The following is an 18,743-nucleotide window of genomic DNA, read 5'->3' as shown; positions in this document are numbered from 1 at the left end:
GTAAACAATTAACATTTTCGACCTCTTCTCCAAAACTGCTGAAGCAATTATTTTAAGGCATAAGGCCAATCAAAAATGTGAATTATATGGTCCCGACCACCCAGGGGGCTGTAGGAGGAGCCAAAAGGGGTAAAATTGTACAAAAATAACTTCTTCTCCATTCACAGATGTGGTGGAATCAAATACTCTTCATAAATAGAAAGGTCTTGAGGTCCTTTACAAAAATTGTGAATTATGAACCCTGGGGTCTTACGTTTCCCTCTGGGGAGGGGTCAAGCTTACTTTAGTTTATATATGAAAGACACATTTATGAACATTATTTGCTCAATTTTCATAGGAAATGAGTTAAACTTGATTAGAATTATTATCGTGAGATATAGCATTTTAACATCCATATCAGTCATCAGGAACCCCCTTGTGAACCAGAGGGGCGGAGCCAAACTGGGTCAAAATGACTTAAAATTTCAAAAAATGTTCTTCTGAGTTCACAGGTTTGATGGAAGCATACTCTTCATAGATTAAAAAGTCAACTTTATAAAATCACTGCCCGAATTCAAGGGCTAGTATATTAGTGTTTATATGTCTTTGTTTCATTCTAAACGAACTCAGGTGACTGTTAAGGCCCATGGGCCTCTTGTTTATAATTTCCAGTTTTAAAATGCTTTAGTATAACATCAGATATACAAGGAATATTCAAAATGCATACCTATAGATAAATTCATTTTTGGATTAAAAAAAATTATTTGAGAAACTTAATACAAATATGAAATACAATTCCTGTTGATAGACAATACTGATGTTTTTCTTTACATTCTAGGTGTCAACTTCAGACTCAAGGGTGACAGAACTAGAAGAAAGCAATAAAAAATTAGAGACTCAAGTCCAAGAGTATTTAAATGTTCTAGCTACAACAGTAAGTGTTGTTTCTTTAATACTTATTAAAGAATACATTACTCCAATCATGTCAACATATTGTAATTGAGATTCTTTACCACAGATCAGAATGAATTTTGGAATTGAAGGCAATTTTTCAAACCTTTATACTTGACACACAAGAAAAGTCATAGCAATAAGTTCTAATTTATTACCAATAAATAATCAATAATCAACACAATTTTATTGTATATAAACTCCACTGGGTTTACTTGATATCAATATCATGTTCTATAACTAAGGTAACTTACTGATAGTTTGTGTAGGAGATATGTAGGTATGTCTGTTGCTAAATGTTTTGGTCTCTGTTCTATTACCAGGAGTCTAAGTTACAGCAGTTGGAGAACAGTGTCGAGGGTGAGGAGAAAAAGTGGCATGACAAGCTACAGTCTGTACAAATAGATTTAGAACAGGTACGTAGTGTTATGTTGTACCTCTACTTGGCTGCTTCATTAATTTCATAAATGAGATTGTTAATCCAGATCAGAATGGTTGTGATACATAGTACATGTAAATGGAAAATCACAATTTGTATGAAAGAAGTGTATAAGAACTATTTGTGAATAAAGGAAGTATATCGGTGTTATCTTGCTCACCATGGTAACATAAGTTGGTACAATTTAGGAGAGTCAAGGCAAGTTTATTAAAAATCTATTAATCAGTAAATTCAGCATTACAGTTGAGTATGTATCAAGATACAGCTGACCATAATAACTCACCATGTTTCAGGCAAAACAGGAGGTTTCATCATTACAGGAGGAGTTACAGAAATCACAAGCCAACACAGAGGTGAGTATCTCCAAACATAACATAATCTAACTACAGCTGTGTATCTGTTTTAATACCTGAATGTTCTGTATACCATATTTACTTTCTACAATTAGAAAGAGTTGTTGTCAACACAATCCATTATCAAACTCTACCTGCTTCTATACAAGACAAAAAAAGCCTGAAGTGAAGTCCACATTTGAAATTTGGTTTGTCTAATAAGTGTCATCCAAAAAGTTGACAATATGTTCTTTAACTACAATTCTGGTGTTTTTTTGCATTTTTGTTCTTTATTATTAATTTCTGGAGTTTGTTTTGCTTTTCCTTTTGTTTTCTTTTGTTTATGTATTTACATGTGTAGTTGGTTTATTGCCTGCCAGTGTATAGTTCTAGTTATGATATTGTCACCAGACATTCTGGACGGAAGACTGTATTATAAAGTACAATGTAGTACCTTAGAAAGAATATAATATACTTTGTGAGACTGTCTTGTTTATCACTATCATCAATCGGTACCAATTCTTTTATATCCTCCTATGCTGTCCATATCAAACTTGTGTAATCTAATTTGCTAATGGTCTCTCTGCATCATAAAATAATAAAAGGCATCAACAGATTTTGAGATAAAAGAAAATAATGCAGGTTTTTTCCCCCACCCATTTTGTGCTTATCTAAATCCATTTTTTTAATTTGCATAAATATAGATATTTTTCTAAACAATGTTGAAATTATCTATCATTAATCTCAAAGCAGGTGCATCAAATCCTCTTTATATATTTTACGTATCATTTATATAAAGAGGATTTGTCATCAACATATTCTCTAGAATTGCAATGATTCGTTACACCCATACTTTTGAACCTTGAATACTTCTTCTTTGAATGCCTCCCTTAACTTGTGTATTTTATTCTATGTATGAATGTTTGTGGTTTTATTGTATGCTTGACCTCTGCAACTGAATGACATTTGTTTCTCTCATTTGATTTTAGAAGTATCATTATATACATGTTTCTTGCATTTGATATTTAAGTACTCTTGAATGTTGTTGTCCAGTCAGAATATGCATTGGTTTGATACAAAAACAAAAACAACAACAACAACAAAAATGTTTTAAATCTATAGTAGACAGGCAGTTTGATTCAAAGAGACCCATAAAAGGAACAACACATGTCCCATTTTCCCACACAATGTTTTGGTCCTTTGTAGGCACTAAGTGAATTGGAGTTTGCTTATCGATGTCTAGAGAAAAGTTTGACGCAAATAACTGATGAGGTAGGGGAGATAATGGAGGGGAGACAACTCTCATTACTTTCACTCAAACACGTCCTGGTCTTGCCTACTAGCTTTTGTGCTTTCTATTATCCTGTTTTGGCATGAACTGTTACTAAAAGTACTGCTGGTCTGTACCACAGCGTCTCTGGTTACACATTCCAAAAACAGTCAAGTGTTCGTATTTAAGTGCATAACCAGTATACTCTTTAAATGTAAAATCTATATAAAAACCCTTATAATATCCTTAATCTCTATACAATTACTTTAATGTATTCCTCTATATCATAACTATACAAATAACAAAGATTAACAAACGATTGTACATACTTCAATATCTAACCGGTAAACTTCTTTTTGCATGTGATTTTAATTTAAATGTTCAGATCTTTTGTATAGTAAATTTCAATGTGTCTATTGAGAAAAGAATACCAATACTATCATGTTAGGTGAAGCTGAGATGCTGTTCGCGGCAGTATGGTATGACTTGTGGGTACTCCATACTAACATTGTGGGTGTGTGAGGTTTGGATGAAATGTGGGACTAAGCTGCATGTCTGAGCTAGTTACCTGGATGTTATCTATGTCTTGTTCAAAACTCTGATGACCATCTTTGATATCATTGATGGAAGTTCTGTATGGGAAGATGACCTAATCTTGTGTAAAATACATAACTGGTAATTAAAGAAATTAATGACACTTTGATAATTTAGATTAAGTGATAAGCTAATACAAATATTATTGAGTTACTGTTTCATTTTGTTCTCACTCTACCAAATCATTTGGGTAAAAATGTTGGCATCAATCACTGTAGATGATATACCTAACATTCATACCAGGAACCTTGTAGTGTTGAGTAAAGGCTGAAGACATAGAGACTCCACTAACTAGGAGTGGAATTTTAAAACCATTGATTACATTTTTCGCAGTAAATATAAGGTTTTATGGTGAACATAAAAGTGATTTACTTCACTCTAGTGAATACATTGAACAACTAGATATTTAAACAAGTGAAAATATTGAACAACTAGATATTAAAACAAGTGATCTTTCTATATGTAATGATACTTGTTACACAACCAGTGAATATTGTATAACAAACATCATTACAGAAACAATAATTTTCAACCCAATGAAAATGTTTAGGAATAAAAGGTTGTTTTTTAATATTTTTATATTTTCCTGATGTCCTCCCTTTGGTATATGAAACTGATAATTCCTGATTAACCCTTTTTTTTTTAATTTGGAAAATTTGTAGTGAGTAGTCTCCCTTGGTGGATCTATATTAGTAGACAACATATCGTGCACATTTTGACAAAGCGATGCACATTATACTTAAACTATACTACATATACCTGGTATATATTTATACATGTTTAATGTTGGAGTACCTTAAAACTTTGTTGAATTATTATTAAGTTTTCAGTCATGTTTAGTCTATCCCAATGGTAATCGTTTGTGAAAAGATGTATAATACTACATGTCTATCATGTCAAGTAATAGTTATCAAATCCATAGTTGGTCAACAACAACAAAAAATCATAGAATATTTTAAGAAATTTACTTATCGATTTTACTAACACATTTATTATTGATGAAACTAACACATTAATTTAATGTGATATGACAAAAGAAATTCAGAATATATTAAAATGTTTCAGATGAAAGAGAAAGTTTTAAGTCTAGAGGGCCAGTTGAAAATATCTGAAGACAAGTGTTCACAGTTGCAGAGTCAAGTTGAAGAGGTTGGCAATTGTTTGATAAGCATTTGTCATTTTAAACAACTACACCATATACAATAAACTCCATATGTTTTATGAGAATGTGTTATAATGAGAAAAAGTGATGATCTGCTTGGTCTTGTTATAGTTGAAGTTTACTGTAATATATGCTTTGTTATATACCTTCCTTTTCTTAGCATACAATCAACAAATATTTCATCATTGGAAATTGAAATGCAAGATAACAAAAATAGATATGGTACCTGTTTTGTATGATTTGAAGTAGGTAATTCATTGTTTACGTGTGGTGGAAGTGTCTTATCATTTTGTGATATACAGTCAAACTTGTCTTTGCGCCCAATGGACTAAGCAAAACAGGTTTTTATAGCCAAGTGGTCTTTGTACAAGGATCAGATTGTGTTGAAATTGACCATTTTGACCCTAAGGAAGTGGTCTTATTAAGCAGGTGCTCTTTATACAGAGGTGGTCACTAAGACAGTTTTGACTGTAAAATAAAAGTTAAGCAAGGTGGAAGAATTGTGTTTAAATCATAAAGGAATCTTGTTGAATTATTTCATTTCTTTATCATCTAATGCTCTTTGGCTATTCAGAGTGAAGAGAAAGCAAGTAAGCTTCAGGAGTCTGCGAAATCCACAAGTAATGAAGATGATTTACTAAAGGTGAGTGACACTGGCTGATGTTCTGCTAAAACCAATCTCTTCACCTAGCAAATTTTTTTGTAGTTTTCATTTTTCACTCTTATTGATCCTTTAACTAATACTTTTAGCTGTTTTATAGTAGGAAAATCACTGGTAAAGGGATCATAGATGAACTCAACTTTCATTTAGTTTACTGAATTTTTAGGAAAACCATTATAGTGACATAATTATTTGGTTTATACCAAATTCATTATATCTGTAAATTTGGAGAGGGTTGCAGCTGCACTACTGTATCTGTAATGAATATCAAAAACAATTTACAAAATCAAAACGATTTACAAAAATTGTTCAGGAAAGGAACTTAAATTCAATTTTAATTTGAAAAAAAAAAAATGTTTTGAAAACTCAGAATTTTAAAGTCCTTTTGTCTCATATTAAACTGCTGATCCTCACAACTTCAAATGAAACAATCATTTCACACAAAGACTTATGATAGCTAAGAAAATTTACCAATTTCACCAAGGTTCTTCTAACTCAGGATGATAATGTTCACCTTGTGAAGGAAATTCAGGGTACCAATGAAATGCTTAAACAACATGTGTACAATGTACTATATCTGTGCTTGGAAGTTGTTTATAGTTTTGCAATAATGAGTGATGTTTTAAACCCATTCCTTGATTATTTGAATAGATTCCCTCACAACTAATCTCAATTTACAGTCAGGCTTCCATGCCTATTCTGTCTTTGCATATTACTGAGTTAACTCCCTTGTGGGTAGATATTCATTATGATTTCATTATTTTATAAGTGCAAATAAAGTTGTTTTCTCCTAAAAGTATGATGTAACGCTCGCAAACACATAACGTCACAATCAATACCTGGCACAAGGGCTGTAATATGCAAATACAGAAATGAATGTTCTGTGGTTTTACCAGAATACTTACACTTAACACATAAGGTATCCGTTGATTTTAGATGTGGTAGAAGAGTCCTAACTTCTTTCCTTTAACAATTAACAGCAAATTGAAGAACTGAAGAAGTTGTTAGCAGAAGAAAGTAAGAAAAGCAAAAATTTAGCTACAACCAATGTGCGACTGAATGGTATTATAAAGACAGGCCAGGATTCCCTGGCTCAGGAGCAGGCACTGGTGGATAAACTCAAGACAGAGATGGAGAAAAGCAAGGTACCTCTAGATCTTGGTTCAGCATATCCAGTGGAATGAATTCTATGGCCATAATTAGTTTAAATCTGATATTCATAAACAAAGAGCTATCTGAGAGTTTGTTGTGGAAAACTGCTTAGAGTGAAACTTATAGTGTAAACTAACTTATTTTCGTGGTGACTTAATCATGTGATTTCTGTATACATTGTACATGTATACCACAAATCAATGGTGATTGATTTCGCGAGATCTGACTTACTGAGAATAAATTGTATTGTATTTGCCTTCCAAATTGCGGCAATTCTTAATTTCTATCTGACAGCAAAGTTTGTAAAATTAAATCCCACACAGAAATAGACTGTGTATAGTATTTTATTTAGTGTTTCACAGTTAAACATCCTAAAGTAATAGCTTTAGTATCAATGGTGATTGATTTCGCGAGATCTGACTTACTGAGAATAAATTGTATTGTATTTGCCTTCCAAATTGCGGCAATTCTTAATTTCTATCTGACAGCAAAGTTTGTAAAATTAAATCCCACACAGAAATAGACTGTGTATAGTATTTTATTTAGTGTTTCACAGTTAAACATCCTAAAGTAATAGTATTAGGTATGTGATCTTATTTTTTTCCCTGGCAACACTATTCTCATTCAGAGCACTATGGAATTAATTACAGAATGAAGATGTTAATTTCCTTAGCATAGTTTGATTACGATTTCCTTGTTAACATATCCTGCATTTGTTTTAGTTAAAGTAGTAATTACTTTCCTGATTGTTTTTTCTTTCGTTTCATAAGTATTGGTACGGAATTTATTAATTCATATGAGAGCGTGCACACGTTACTCATTGATTATTAACGAACTGTCTTGCATTACCAAGTTTGACACTTTTTTTTTTTTTTTTTTTTTTATGTCATATTTTCAAATTGCCTTTCCTCCGTGGTCCGGTGTCCGTCCGTAAACAATGTGAGTTTCCTCTATTTCTTGAGAATTATTGCATGGATATTTCTCAAATTTTACATGCATGGTTCCCTTGGTCCCTAGGGGTGTCATGCTGATTTTGAGACTGATCGGAAAAACAATATGGCCTCCAGGCAGCCATCTTGGATTTTGGCAGTTGATGTTTGTTACTGCTATGTCTCGGTAGTACTCCATGGATATTTCTCAAATTTACATGCATTGCTCCCCTGGTCCCTAGGCGTGTCATCAAGATTTTGAGACTGATCGAAAAAACAATATGGCGACCAGGCAGCCATCTTGGATTTTGATAGTTGAAGTTTGTTACCGCTATTTCTCAGAAAGTGCTGAATGGATCATTCTCAAATTTCATATGTAGATTCCCCTAGGGCCCTTGTTGCGCATATTGGATTTTGGGACCAATCAGTCAACAAGATGGCCACCAGGCAACCATCCTGGATTTTGATAGTTAAAGTTTTTTACTGCTATTTCTCAGAAAGGACTGAAGGGATCATTCTCAAATTTCATTTGTAGGTTCCCCTAGGGTCCTAGATGTGCATATTGCATTTTGGGACCGATCTGTGAACAAGATGGCCAACAGGCCGACATCTTGGATTTTGATAGTTGAAGTTTCTATTTCTTAGAAAGTTTTGAATCGATCTGCCTTAAATTGTATATGTAGTATGTAGTCAACGTTTGAAAAGCAGAGAAAAGATCCCTCTTTCCATTGTCAGACATAAATCATTCTTTGATGGGCACCAAGATCCCTCTGGGATCTCTTGTTTATTTCTGAAATCATTTTCAATTTTACAGACACTACAATCAAAGATAGAAAACAGTTTAACATAATAATTACAAAAACAAAAGTCTTTCATTTGTACCAATTTTACATAACATTCACTTTCATACTTTTACACACCTTCATGTACTCACACATACATACTGTTACTATAATATGTCATACTCATATATACCTTAGAGTTTACTTAAATTATTGCATACATTCAGAGATTTTCATACACCCACATTCATTCATATATATAATATGACATTTGGAAAAGATTTTTTTATAGAAGTTCATTCATTTCTTAATTCTACATATTTTAACACAGATGAGTGTTTCCTAACATTCTTTTTACCTTTGAATATTTCTTTGTGTGGCTGCATCACTTTAATTCATAACCTCAAAACCTCATGATTTTCATCATTACTTAATTGTGTACTCTACTTGTCTTTTAACTCATTCACACCTGAAGAAAAAAATTAGGCACTTCTAAATCAATGACTAGAGCTGTCCATTGTGAAATTTCAGGGATGAATGATTTAAGTGTCTTTTAGATATTGTCTTACTTTAACATAAAGATACTTGTGTTACAGGGGTCTAATGGGGCAGCACCAAACAGTGAAATAGAACAGGTATGGTATACAAAACACCTATTTATTACCATTGTAGAATAAACACTCACATGATAGCACTATGTTTCTGCAGTTATAGCATGTCAACAAAACACCTAAGTTCACTAAATAATCTTTAATTGTTATGATAATACTTGAGTTTCGAGATACCAAAACAACGTGGGTAAAATGCAATTTACTGTTTATTAGTCCCACATTCTGGTGATTGTGACATCATTAAATTCACGTCAAAATATGATGTCACAATCACCAGAAGGTGGGACTTATCGATTGTAAATTGTATGTCGTTTTGGTATCTCAAAACTGATGTATTGGAATTACTCTGCAAATCAACAACATGTGCAGTTTCACAGATTTGTTTCATATTTCACAAATTTTAACTCACTTTATTTAATATTAACTTCCTGTAGCTGAGAGCTAAGCTCGAGGAGAAAGAAAAACAGCTTGAAAAGGAACTGGTAGCAAAGAAACAGCTGTCACAGCGCCTGGTGAGTTAATAAGTAGTCAATAAATAGAGCCTAGACTTAGTTTAGTTATTATTCCACCAGTAGTAAATAGGTGTAGAATTGTAGGTTAATTTCGAAAAACCGAATAAATCGTAATGAAATCATTGAAACGAAAACATCATAGCGTTTCAAAATACATGTATAATGGATTGCGTTGTTCAGAAATAATATCAAAATGAAGATATTGGGCTATAGTTTCATCATTCTGTTACTTAACCTTCAGCTAGAATATGAATAAGGTGTGTTTTGGAACTGCTCTTTAGTGAATTTCTTTGACTTGTATGATATATCAGTGATGGTTTTATTTAATAAATAGGACCTAATCATTTAGATTCATTCCTACTGAATATCCCTGTATACTTACCAGAGGTGTATGTAGGAGTAATGTTATACTTATGTCCTTTAGGTACAGGCAGAAACACAGTAGATGAACAGGTGAAGCCCTATAAGTGCCTGAATGATAATTAATGTAACCTTAACTCACCATATACCTTATTCGCCCCTAAACACACAGAAACTGTAAAACATTTGTTTCGAGTAAACATCCCATTTAGTTTAGTTTCTTTGTAAAACTTAGGGGCGAGTAGGTGTGTTGTGTTATGCAGTTTGTATTTCATAAATTCTAGTTACCTGCATTTTCTCCTAATTTGAATTGACAATTGTAACATGTTTTTTTTTTTTACTTACAATGAATATTTAGCATGCAGTTCTAATGTACTAATTTTCGAGAATTTTTTTTTTGTAAAAAAGTTTGATTTCAAGTTTTATTTTGAGACTACTCTTGTGAAACTATAAATGTCTTTCAACTGCTTTTCAGATGCTTTGCAAAGTTTGCATATAGTTATAATCCTAGTAAATTTATCCTTTCTTTGGTTGATTACCAATGCTAAAAAATTTAATTAGTTTATACTTTTCATGTGCTTCAGATCTGCTTCAACATTGATTTTACACAAATTTCTTAAATTCTTTTTCTTCATACATGATGTAACAGGTCTCTTGATACCTGTCTTCTGCCAGAGTATGCTCTATGTAACTAGTTTAATTAGGAAGTGTGTTTGACAGCTTGTTGAGTGTTGTTGCTAACATCATCCTTTTTCTCTATCACTCACTCCCCTGCAGGCTCAATTAGGTGTAATGGTGAGTACTTTCTCCCCCCACAAGGAACCATATCATGTGTCATCTCACTCCATCATTTCATACATATACCATCACAGCGGTATTGGCTCATGTTAAAGAGGGGTAGGGTAGGGGAGATTTTCATAAGGTGTAAGGTGAAGGGACGTTTGGCTTTAAACAGGGAAACATTTACACAGGAAGTTTGTTTACTATCCATATTATAACACTTCTAGAACGAATATACGTACCCGGCCTACTATACCTTTCGGCCGGGTACGAATTGGTCCCTATGTGTCGTAGTGGAGCACTGCCTCCGAAAATCACTCGGGCACAGTTTTCTATACTTTTTTGTAGGTTTCCAACTATTTTATGCGTATACATGCATTAACATATTATTTTTCGTCCAAAACAAACATAACTACCATTCTTTTTATCTACTGTACCGCTCATACGACGTCAAATTCACAATTTGTGGACTTGCCGTATAAATTTCCTTCAGAAAGACCTTCATATGTATTATGAAAAAATATAATGCTTCGATGAGAATTTTATATTTTATGTGGTTCAGTTTTATTGCCTAGTAGGTAAGTCATATCAAACAAGTACGATAAAATGCAAACAAACGTTTTATAGTGGTTTGCATAATCATTACTTTGTTCCATTAGTAGTAATAGGCACCAATTGTAGCTCTAAAGACGACACTATTTTCTGTCTAAAAGTCTTTGGAGCTACAATATTGCAGCTATAACACTTCCCCTCCTCACAATAAAAGCATCATTATTCTTGCTATAATAAACATAATAGGGGAAATTGAATCCTACTAGTATGTCTGCTGATGAGCAATAAGCTCAAAGTTATGAAGAACTTGAACACAACAACACAAAACTAACTACCAGCAATTTTCTTCCAAACTCTTGGGTTTGATGTTTTGGATTTGCCTTTTGCATTAGGTTTATTTTGAAATTTGCTCATTTTGAATATGGCTATGCCCATTTTCCTGTTTTTAAGCAGAACTTTGTTTGTTAAAAACTTTATCCTTCTGTTAATATAAACTAAAGTTGAAAGAATAATTCGAATACCCTACAGATGTGTACTAATTAGATGTTGTTTGAGTAGATTTCGGATCAGGCAGTTTGGGGGTTATCAGCTGTCAGTTTTCATGGTGCCATCATCCTAACCTGCTTGGACGGGCCTGGGAGCACATTTCCTGATGTTAGACATTATTAATGGTGTACACATTACCTCATGTCCATTTTCCACTCTGCACTTGATTTTGTTCAGTAATGAATTTGCTTTGCATGATCTTTTTAACAATAACACATTTTATTGTAATTAACAAGATATCAGTCATTAAATTGGTATCACTACTAAAATCATAATAATTAAAAAGAAATTTCTTAATATATGGATTACAAAAATGTGCTATAGGATTGGTGTTACTTAAATGAAATAATTATACAAGTTTTCCCTTAAAATCAATGTACATGTACAACATTTCTATAAAGACCAACAAATAAATCAATTTTACCTGATATAGAGCAAGTAGGATTGGTATATGTTGCCATATGTTTAATGTTCAATGTCTACACTTTAAATAAGTTAGATGAAGTACATAAAATGACAACATGAATTCAAGTCACTTACATGTATTGGTTTCTTCTACTTCTCGAAACGCAATTTTCTATGACTCATTACTGGTTTGGGTATATTTGTAAAATATGTAGATTGTGTTCTAATCTTATTAATTGTTCTGTGATTGGTGGGGAGTTAAGTTTTAGCAATTGTATCTTTTGTAGATTGTGGTATTGCATGCTGGGAAAATAATGGATTATGGCAAAATTATTAGGTTCTTTAACTTCATTGGGATTATCTAGGATTTTTGTTGTTGATTTAATTGATTTTAACAGGGTTCCAAGCTTAAGAAATCAAAGGACATTTCTTTCTTGGTTACCAATATTACCATCATGGGATATTTGTTCAACTTAATAGGTATTTACACTTATATACATGTATATGTGATGTCAAATTGATATTAAAGTATCTTAACAATGAACATTTGGTTTCAGGCTTCTTCTCAAGGAAATGACCTGGGAACGTCAGTGTAACAGTTATGTGGTGTGGACCAAATTCTGACAAGAGGCATCAGGAAACTAATAGAAAGGATTGATAATGACATTATACAAGTTCGTGTTTACAACACAGCATTCAGAGTAGCCATGCTACCCAAAGTCTCAGTACAAATCGTCCAGAGTGCTGGCGGTCATCAAGCAGTTGACCAGTGTGCTACATAAGAAAAGTGATCCGGATGCTTAATAGTTTTGTTTTACAATGCCTTTTTGATTATGTTCTCAAATTGTATGTTTCAGTTCACATTTATTTCATTCTTTTCTATTTTCATTTGTTAGGACAATCCTGTATCATATTTTCACCCATGAACTTCACAATAGATGTAGCAACGTATCACATCAAATACACAATACTTCCAGTACTATGTATTCTTAAACAGTGATAGCTAACCTAGTGCTGAGAATGTTTCAAACATAATAAAGTAGTTGCATATTGATTTGTTAATTATCAAACTAATTAATGATGGCTACCTGGTAAATGTGTATTGAGAAAACAACAACAAAATACATTTTACTGAATCTGTGAGCATGATTAAAAGTAACTGGTAAAGGAGTGAATTGGCCAATTAATCTGGATAGGATGTGTCTGCTAACATCTTAGTATATGTTGCTAAGGCACCGGAAGGTGCTTTTTGTTAGTTTGTGGTTTATGGTATTACATAAATATACTTGCTCCCTGACATTGATTTAATCATGCAATAATCATTTTTGTCCTCTTAAGTAAATAAATGGGCATTGACCATGCTGAACTTTTCTGATAATGATGTATCACAGGACAAACCATTTGGTTGACACAAAACATGGTGTATATATTTTAGCTGACTAGTGCCTCAATGTTTTCTTTGTAACTTGTTCCAATATTGCAATAAGAAGGAAACTGTTCAGAAACACTTGTCAAGACTAAGGCACTGTAAATGTCCTTATGTGTGGATGGTCATTATAACTTGTCTTAGTTGTACAAAGTTACTCTGATCTCTATGTTTAGATGTATTTTTAAACCCTCCCAGATCCTACCATCTTAATGGTGATAATTCTGGATTGAATTAATTCAACACTTTTAGTTCCTCAGCCATAATATGGCATCTTCTTTATGTTATGTGGTGTGTTGTGTAAAATTAACATGTGCCAATTTCATATGCATATTTGGGTTGTGAACTCACAAATTAAATCTTTTAATGAATTATTTCAAATAAATGTTTAAAGTGGTATTACACTTTATGTAGCCTCTAATTTTGACAAATATAGATTTTTTTATAACTTAATTGTCACAAATCAGATTGTTTTACTGCCATATGTACACAACTGAAGCACTGGTTAGGGATCAAACAATTATCACACTATTTTACATTGGAGCATTACCACATTGAAAGGAAGATTGTTACCGATAAGTAGTTTTGGACAGGGTAATACACCTCATGTGGAATCACACATTGTGTAAATAAATGTGATTTGTTTTATTATAACGCTAATAACTTATTTTTGAAGTATTTATTGTTAAAAGCATTGAACTCTAATCAAATTAGAAAAATAAAAAATATTTTATTAGTAATAATTTCACTGATCTATGACAACAGTGATTTGTATCTATAATGAATTTTGGAATTTTTGTAATTTTAATTTGAATCTTGTGATTCACCTGTGAAATAAATGTATAAATTAAGTTTTATTTGGTATTATTAAATGTGAATAGTCGGGCATTGAAACCAGTCTAAATGTGTTTGTTAGCCTTCAGAAAGTCCTTATAAGCCCAGTGTATATTTAGCACAGTTCTAAAAATAAATTCTGAAAGCGAAGCTGAGTGGGAATGTCATCACAGACATGGCCACCCAGGAGGACGTTTTAGAATTCCAATAATATAAATTAATTTCTTCGTATGCAGAGCGATTTTGGTGGGAAGTTTTATTTTTCTATTTCATAGGAAATTATACTGGATATATCAACACCATTTTACCGACTTTATCCTTCCTTTGCCCGACTATTCACTTTAAAATAATAGGAGAAGAACAATGAATGAAAATGTGAATTATATGTACTGTACAAGAATGAAGGTATTATCTGGATCTTGACTTGCCTTGAGCAAGTAAGGAAGTGAAAGCAATAATTGTCAGTATTACCAATGATGAATTCACTGAATTGGCGTGAAAATATGCAAAATATATTGTAAGTAAGTAATGTTGCAGATGTGAAATCAGAATATTTTCTTCACATTTACTGCATATGCTTGTTGGTAGATATATTTGTACAGAATTGTGCTCCACCAGCATGATTTTTGTGGGTAGTTAACACAGCAGTGCATACTGTTGTAGCATGTTTGTACATTTGTTTCAGTCAGTAATTTGTTTCAGTCAGTAATGCGATTATAAATGAGATGAAACTTTACGAGGAATATTTTTGTGTTTAGTGGTTAATCGCTACATGTTTAGTGATTGGTTATAACATGATTTCCATCTGAAGGTGCTATGTATTATCAATACGTAGGTATTACTTGGTAAGAGTTAGATTGGTCTTATGTTAGAAAGTTGTGTAGCTCTGAAGAATATGTCTTGCCATAAATGAAATTATCTATCAAAGTAATTAGAAAAAAATTTAAATGGTACATACATGTGTTAATATTAAACTGCTTTATTTTACTGTGAGTGACAATTTACAAGATTTATAACAAGATCCTCAATTTTGTTGCACTCTTTTTGTAATTGCTTCAGGATCAGTTGTTTGTGTGTATCTGTTTGTGGTCTCCAATTATCTTTTATTTTGCCTGAGTGTAGTTATAAATTAGACCAGAATATTAAATAATTTTTTTCATAGGAGCTTGGAATGTTTCTTTGACATGGAATAAAATATCTCTCCTGGGTTCAAATTCTTATACTCCTTTTTTGGGTCATATGAACCTGTTTAGCCTCTGCTGTTATATTGGTACATGTATTAAGTTTGTGACAAGTTTTTTTCTAATGGACCAAACTTCTTACAGAAGGATACTTTTGATGACAGAGAAATCTTTGTTTAATGTTTCTGTTTGCTATTATTGTTTAACTTTTTAGCCACTTTTCATGGTCTAGATGCTGCCTCATAGATATACAGTTGTTTCTATATGTTTTAGATGCATGTATTCATATTTAAGAGAGTAACTTGAGCGATAACCCGGAAACAAGATCCTACAGAAAAGAGCAGGGAGTATCATTTTATATATAACCTTTAATGGGTGGATATGTATGCAATATAGCTGCAATGAGGTCGAAGTTTTCTTACCAATAGGCACAGTCAATACTTTCAAAACTTGTGAATCCTTCAGCAACTTTGCCAGTTTGATTGTAATGGCATGACTTTTGTTTTGTATTTGTTATATGATTTTAAGCATTAATAGTAGTATTTTATTAGGACCAAAGTTTGTGGGTACACTGCTGAATTGGTACGTATCCCACTAGCTTATTGTTATGTTGTACGCTAGTTGTTGCTTTGTTAATGTTGGTACATGCTACAAGTTTGCTGGTACTGTGTGGATAAGGTATCACTTTTCTGTTGACATTGATACAGATGAAGGTTAATGTTGGAACTGTACAAACTGTCTGACATGGTTATAATAGTATTATAGAAGGTACGGACTTAGATTACGTTCAAGTAATTAACTTGCTTATGGTAAGGTTTATACTGTACAAGTTATTGGCTAGATAATGTTATGGTCTTTGTTAATGCTAGTACGTACTATTCAAGTCATTGAATTGGTTAACATTGGAGATGTAAAGTGTTAAGTGCATTGGCTTGGCAGAAGTTGGCTCAATTCAAGTTATCTACATTGGTGATGTTAGCATTGTACAAGCTGAGGGCTTGATTACAAAGTTAGTACTATACAAAGTAATGGCTTTATTTTCAAGTTTCTCTTATAACTTCACCATTAGCCAGGAAAATAGTATTCAACTGCAAAGTAGAGTGCCTGCTGAGATAGTTACTAATAATAAGGCTAAACATTGTAGAGTGATTGAATCACACGGTTGACCACAAGTACATACACTATGCTCGTGTTTGTTTGCTTCCAGATCACCGTTGATGATCTGCATTACTATATTATTTATATGAAATATATATATAGATGGATTACTACTTAGTTGTTAGTTTCTATAATAGTTTGCTGGAAGTTATCTTGAAACTAGTCATTTTGTTCATATATTTGTCATTTCATGTGATATCAGATTTCATGAGAATTGAATAACAAGGTTGTATTGAGGTGTCTATTTGCTTTCATTTTAATATTTAGCCAACTTTATCAAACATTGAAAAAATCAGTTTTAAGTAAAAGTTTAATGTTTTATTGAAATTGGGTTCTTTAGAGATAGATCATCGACTAACACCAATTGAAGTAGAAATATTTACTCCTGTACTTATAAACAGTGTTAGCATTTAATCTGTAGAATTATACAATTTGTTACTGATTAAGTTTTTCTTTTGTTAATTTTGCTTCCCTAATGAAGATCTATATTCACTTGACCTGGACCATTCTGGTCTGAAATATGAGCAATTACCAGACACGCTGGAACTGTGATTTGAACTGCTAGGATCATTTGTAATGTGTGGAAACAAAACGTCCATAATGAAAGCTAATACAGACTTTGATATAATATACGAGAATTGATAGTGTAACAAACTTCCATATATATGCATGGTTTACACTTCAGGTTATATGTCAAAATATTGTCACCAGAATTCACATTTAGTATTTTTTCTTTTTCTCCAATATTGAAATTAAAAACACCTATTTACTTGTACATGTATACATTAAAATGGAACAGTATACATTTCTGGCATTATTTAGCACTGCAAAAATGATGGTTTAGGGAATATGAAATTGTAATTATGAAAAAATCAGCTTTTGTTAAGATTTGTCAGCTAATGCTTTCTGTAATCTTATTACATTGTATGTAAGGAATTGAAATTGTTAAATATGAATATAAAATGAAAAATATACCCGATCCATCAATAAATACGAATCTTACTGATGTGTCTTCACTTTGTAATTTAATGACTTTGTGAACATACTGTATACTTGACAAAATAAGTTACTACATGTATAAAGATCATAATGAGTATTAAACTGGCAAACAATCTTGTATGCCTATGTGTTTAATATCACCAAGTCTTTTTGTCCTTTTTAAAGAAACATTCAACAAACTATAGTAATGCAAAAGCATATTCAGAATTTAAAAAAAAAGCCTCATAAATGTACATGGTACTTCAAATTATTTACATTTTGTGAGAATGGTTCTTTTGGTCAAGTATATCCATGTATATGATAATAATAACAAGAGGCCCAGAGGGCCTGTATCGCTCACCTGGTTTGTAATGCCAAGTAATGTTCTGGATACAGGTTCATTGTTTCTTTTATGAAGGAATTTAAATATTTACCTCTAATTCCCCCAAGGATGTTTGTGGCCAAATTTGGTTACAATCCATGCAGAACTCTTGGACAAGTAGCGATTTATAGGATTTATCTCAAATTCCCCTATTAGGCCCCGCCCCTCCTGCCCCCGGGGGATCAGAGACAAAATTTATACAAGTTCTATTCTCCTACCCCCAAGGATGTTTGTGGCCAGATTTGGTTACAATCCATGCAGAACTCTAGGACAAGTAGCAATTTAAAGAATTTACCTCTATTTCCCCTATTGGGCCCTGCCCCTCCTGCCCCCGGAGGTCAGAGCCAAAATTTATACAAGTTCTGTTCCCCCTCCCCCAAGGATGTTAGTGGCCAAATCTGGTTACAATCCATGTAGAACTCTATGACTACTAGCGATATAAAGGATTAACCTCTATTTCCCCTATTGGGCCGAGCCCCTCCTGCCCTGGGGGGGTCAGAGCCAAAATTTATACAAGTTCTGTTCCTCTTCCCCCAAGGATGTTTGTAGCCAAATTTGGTTACAATTCATGTAGAACTCTATGACTAGTAGCAATTTAAAGGATTTACCTCTATTTCCCCCATTGGGCCCCGCCCCTCCTGAGCAAAAATTTATACAAGTTCTGTTCCCCTTCCCCAAGGATAATTGTGGCCAAAGTTGGTTACATTCCATTCAAAACTCTATGACTAGTAGCAATTTAAAGGATTTACCTCTATTTCCCCTATTGG

At 32.8% G+C, this 18,743-nt stretch overlaps 1 protein-coding gene across 17 annotated transcripts in view; it reads left to right on the top strand.

Moving 5' to 3' along the window:
• Nucleotides 1-17,619, top strand: part of LOC138318875 (ribosome-binding protein 1-like) — a 35,585-nt gene extending 17,966 nt beyond the window's left edge. For 8 of the 17 annotated variants that reach the window (XM_069261665.1, XM_069261658.1, XM_069261664.1 and 5 more), the window contains 11 exons: nucleotides 818-913; nucleotides 1,254-1,346; nucleotides 1,663-1,722; nucleotides 2,908-2,973; nucleotides 4,631-4,714; nucleotides 5,302-5,370; nucleotides 6,369-6,533; nucleotides 8,848-8,886; nucleotides 9,297-9,374; nucleotides 10,512-10,529; nucleotides 12,575-17,619. In XM_069261665.1, the coding sequence (XP_069117766.1) occupies nucleotides 818-913; nucleotides 1,254-1,346; nucleotides 1,663-1,722; nucleotides 2,908-2,973; nucleotides 4,631-4,714; nucleotides 5,302-5,370; nucleotides 6,369-6,533; nucleotides 8,848-8,886; nucleotides 9,297-9,374; nucleotides 10,512-10,529; nucleotides 12,575-12,613 (807 nt within the window). In that variant the 3' untranslated portion in view covers nucleotides 12,614-17,619. Of the gene's footprint in view, nucleotides 1-817; nucleotides 914-1,253; nucleotides 1,347-1,662; nucleotides 1,723-2,907; nucleotides 2,974-4,630; nucleotides 4,715-5,301; nucleotides 5,371-6,368; nucleotides 6,534-8,847; nucleotides 8,887-9,296; nucleotides 9,375-9,798; nucleotides 9,828-10,511; nucleotides 10,530-12,574 lie in introns of all 17 variants that reach the window. The other 9 variants (XM_069261652.1, XM_069261660.1, XM_069261663.1 and 6 more) reach the window with 9 other exon arrangements.
• Nucleotides 17,620-18,743: the final 1,124 nt, after the last annotated feature.

The sequence above is a fragment of the Argopecten irradians genome, chromosome 3 (assembly GCF_041381155.1).
Source record: "Argopecten irradians isolate NY chromosome 3, Ai_NY, whole genome shotgun sequence".
Taxonomy (NCBI): Eukaryota; Metazoa; Mollusca; class Bivalvia; order Pectinida; family Pectinidae; genus Argopecten; species Argopecten irradians.
The sequence above is the reverse complement of the archived record's forward strand: the minus strand, read 5'-3'. Positions and strand labels throughout refer to the sequence as shown.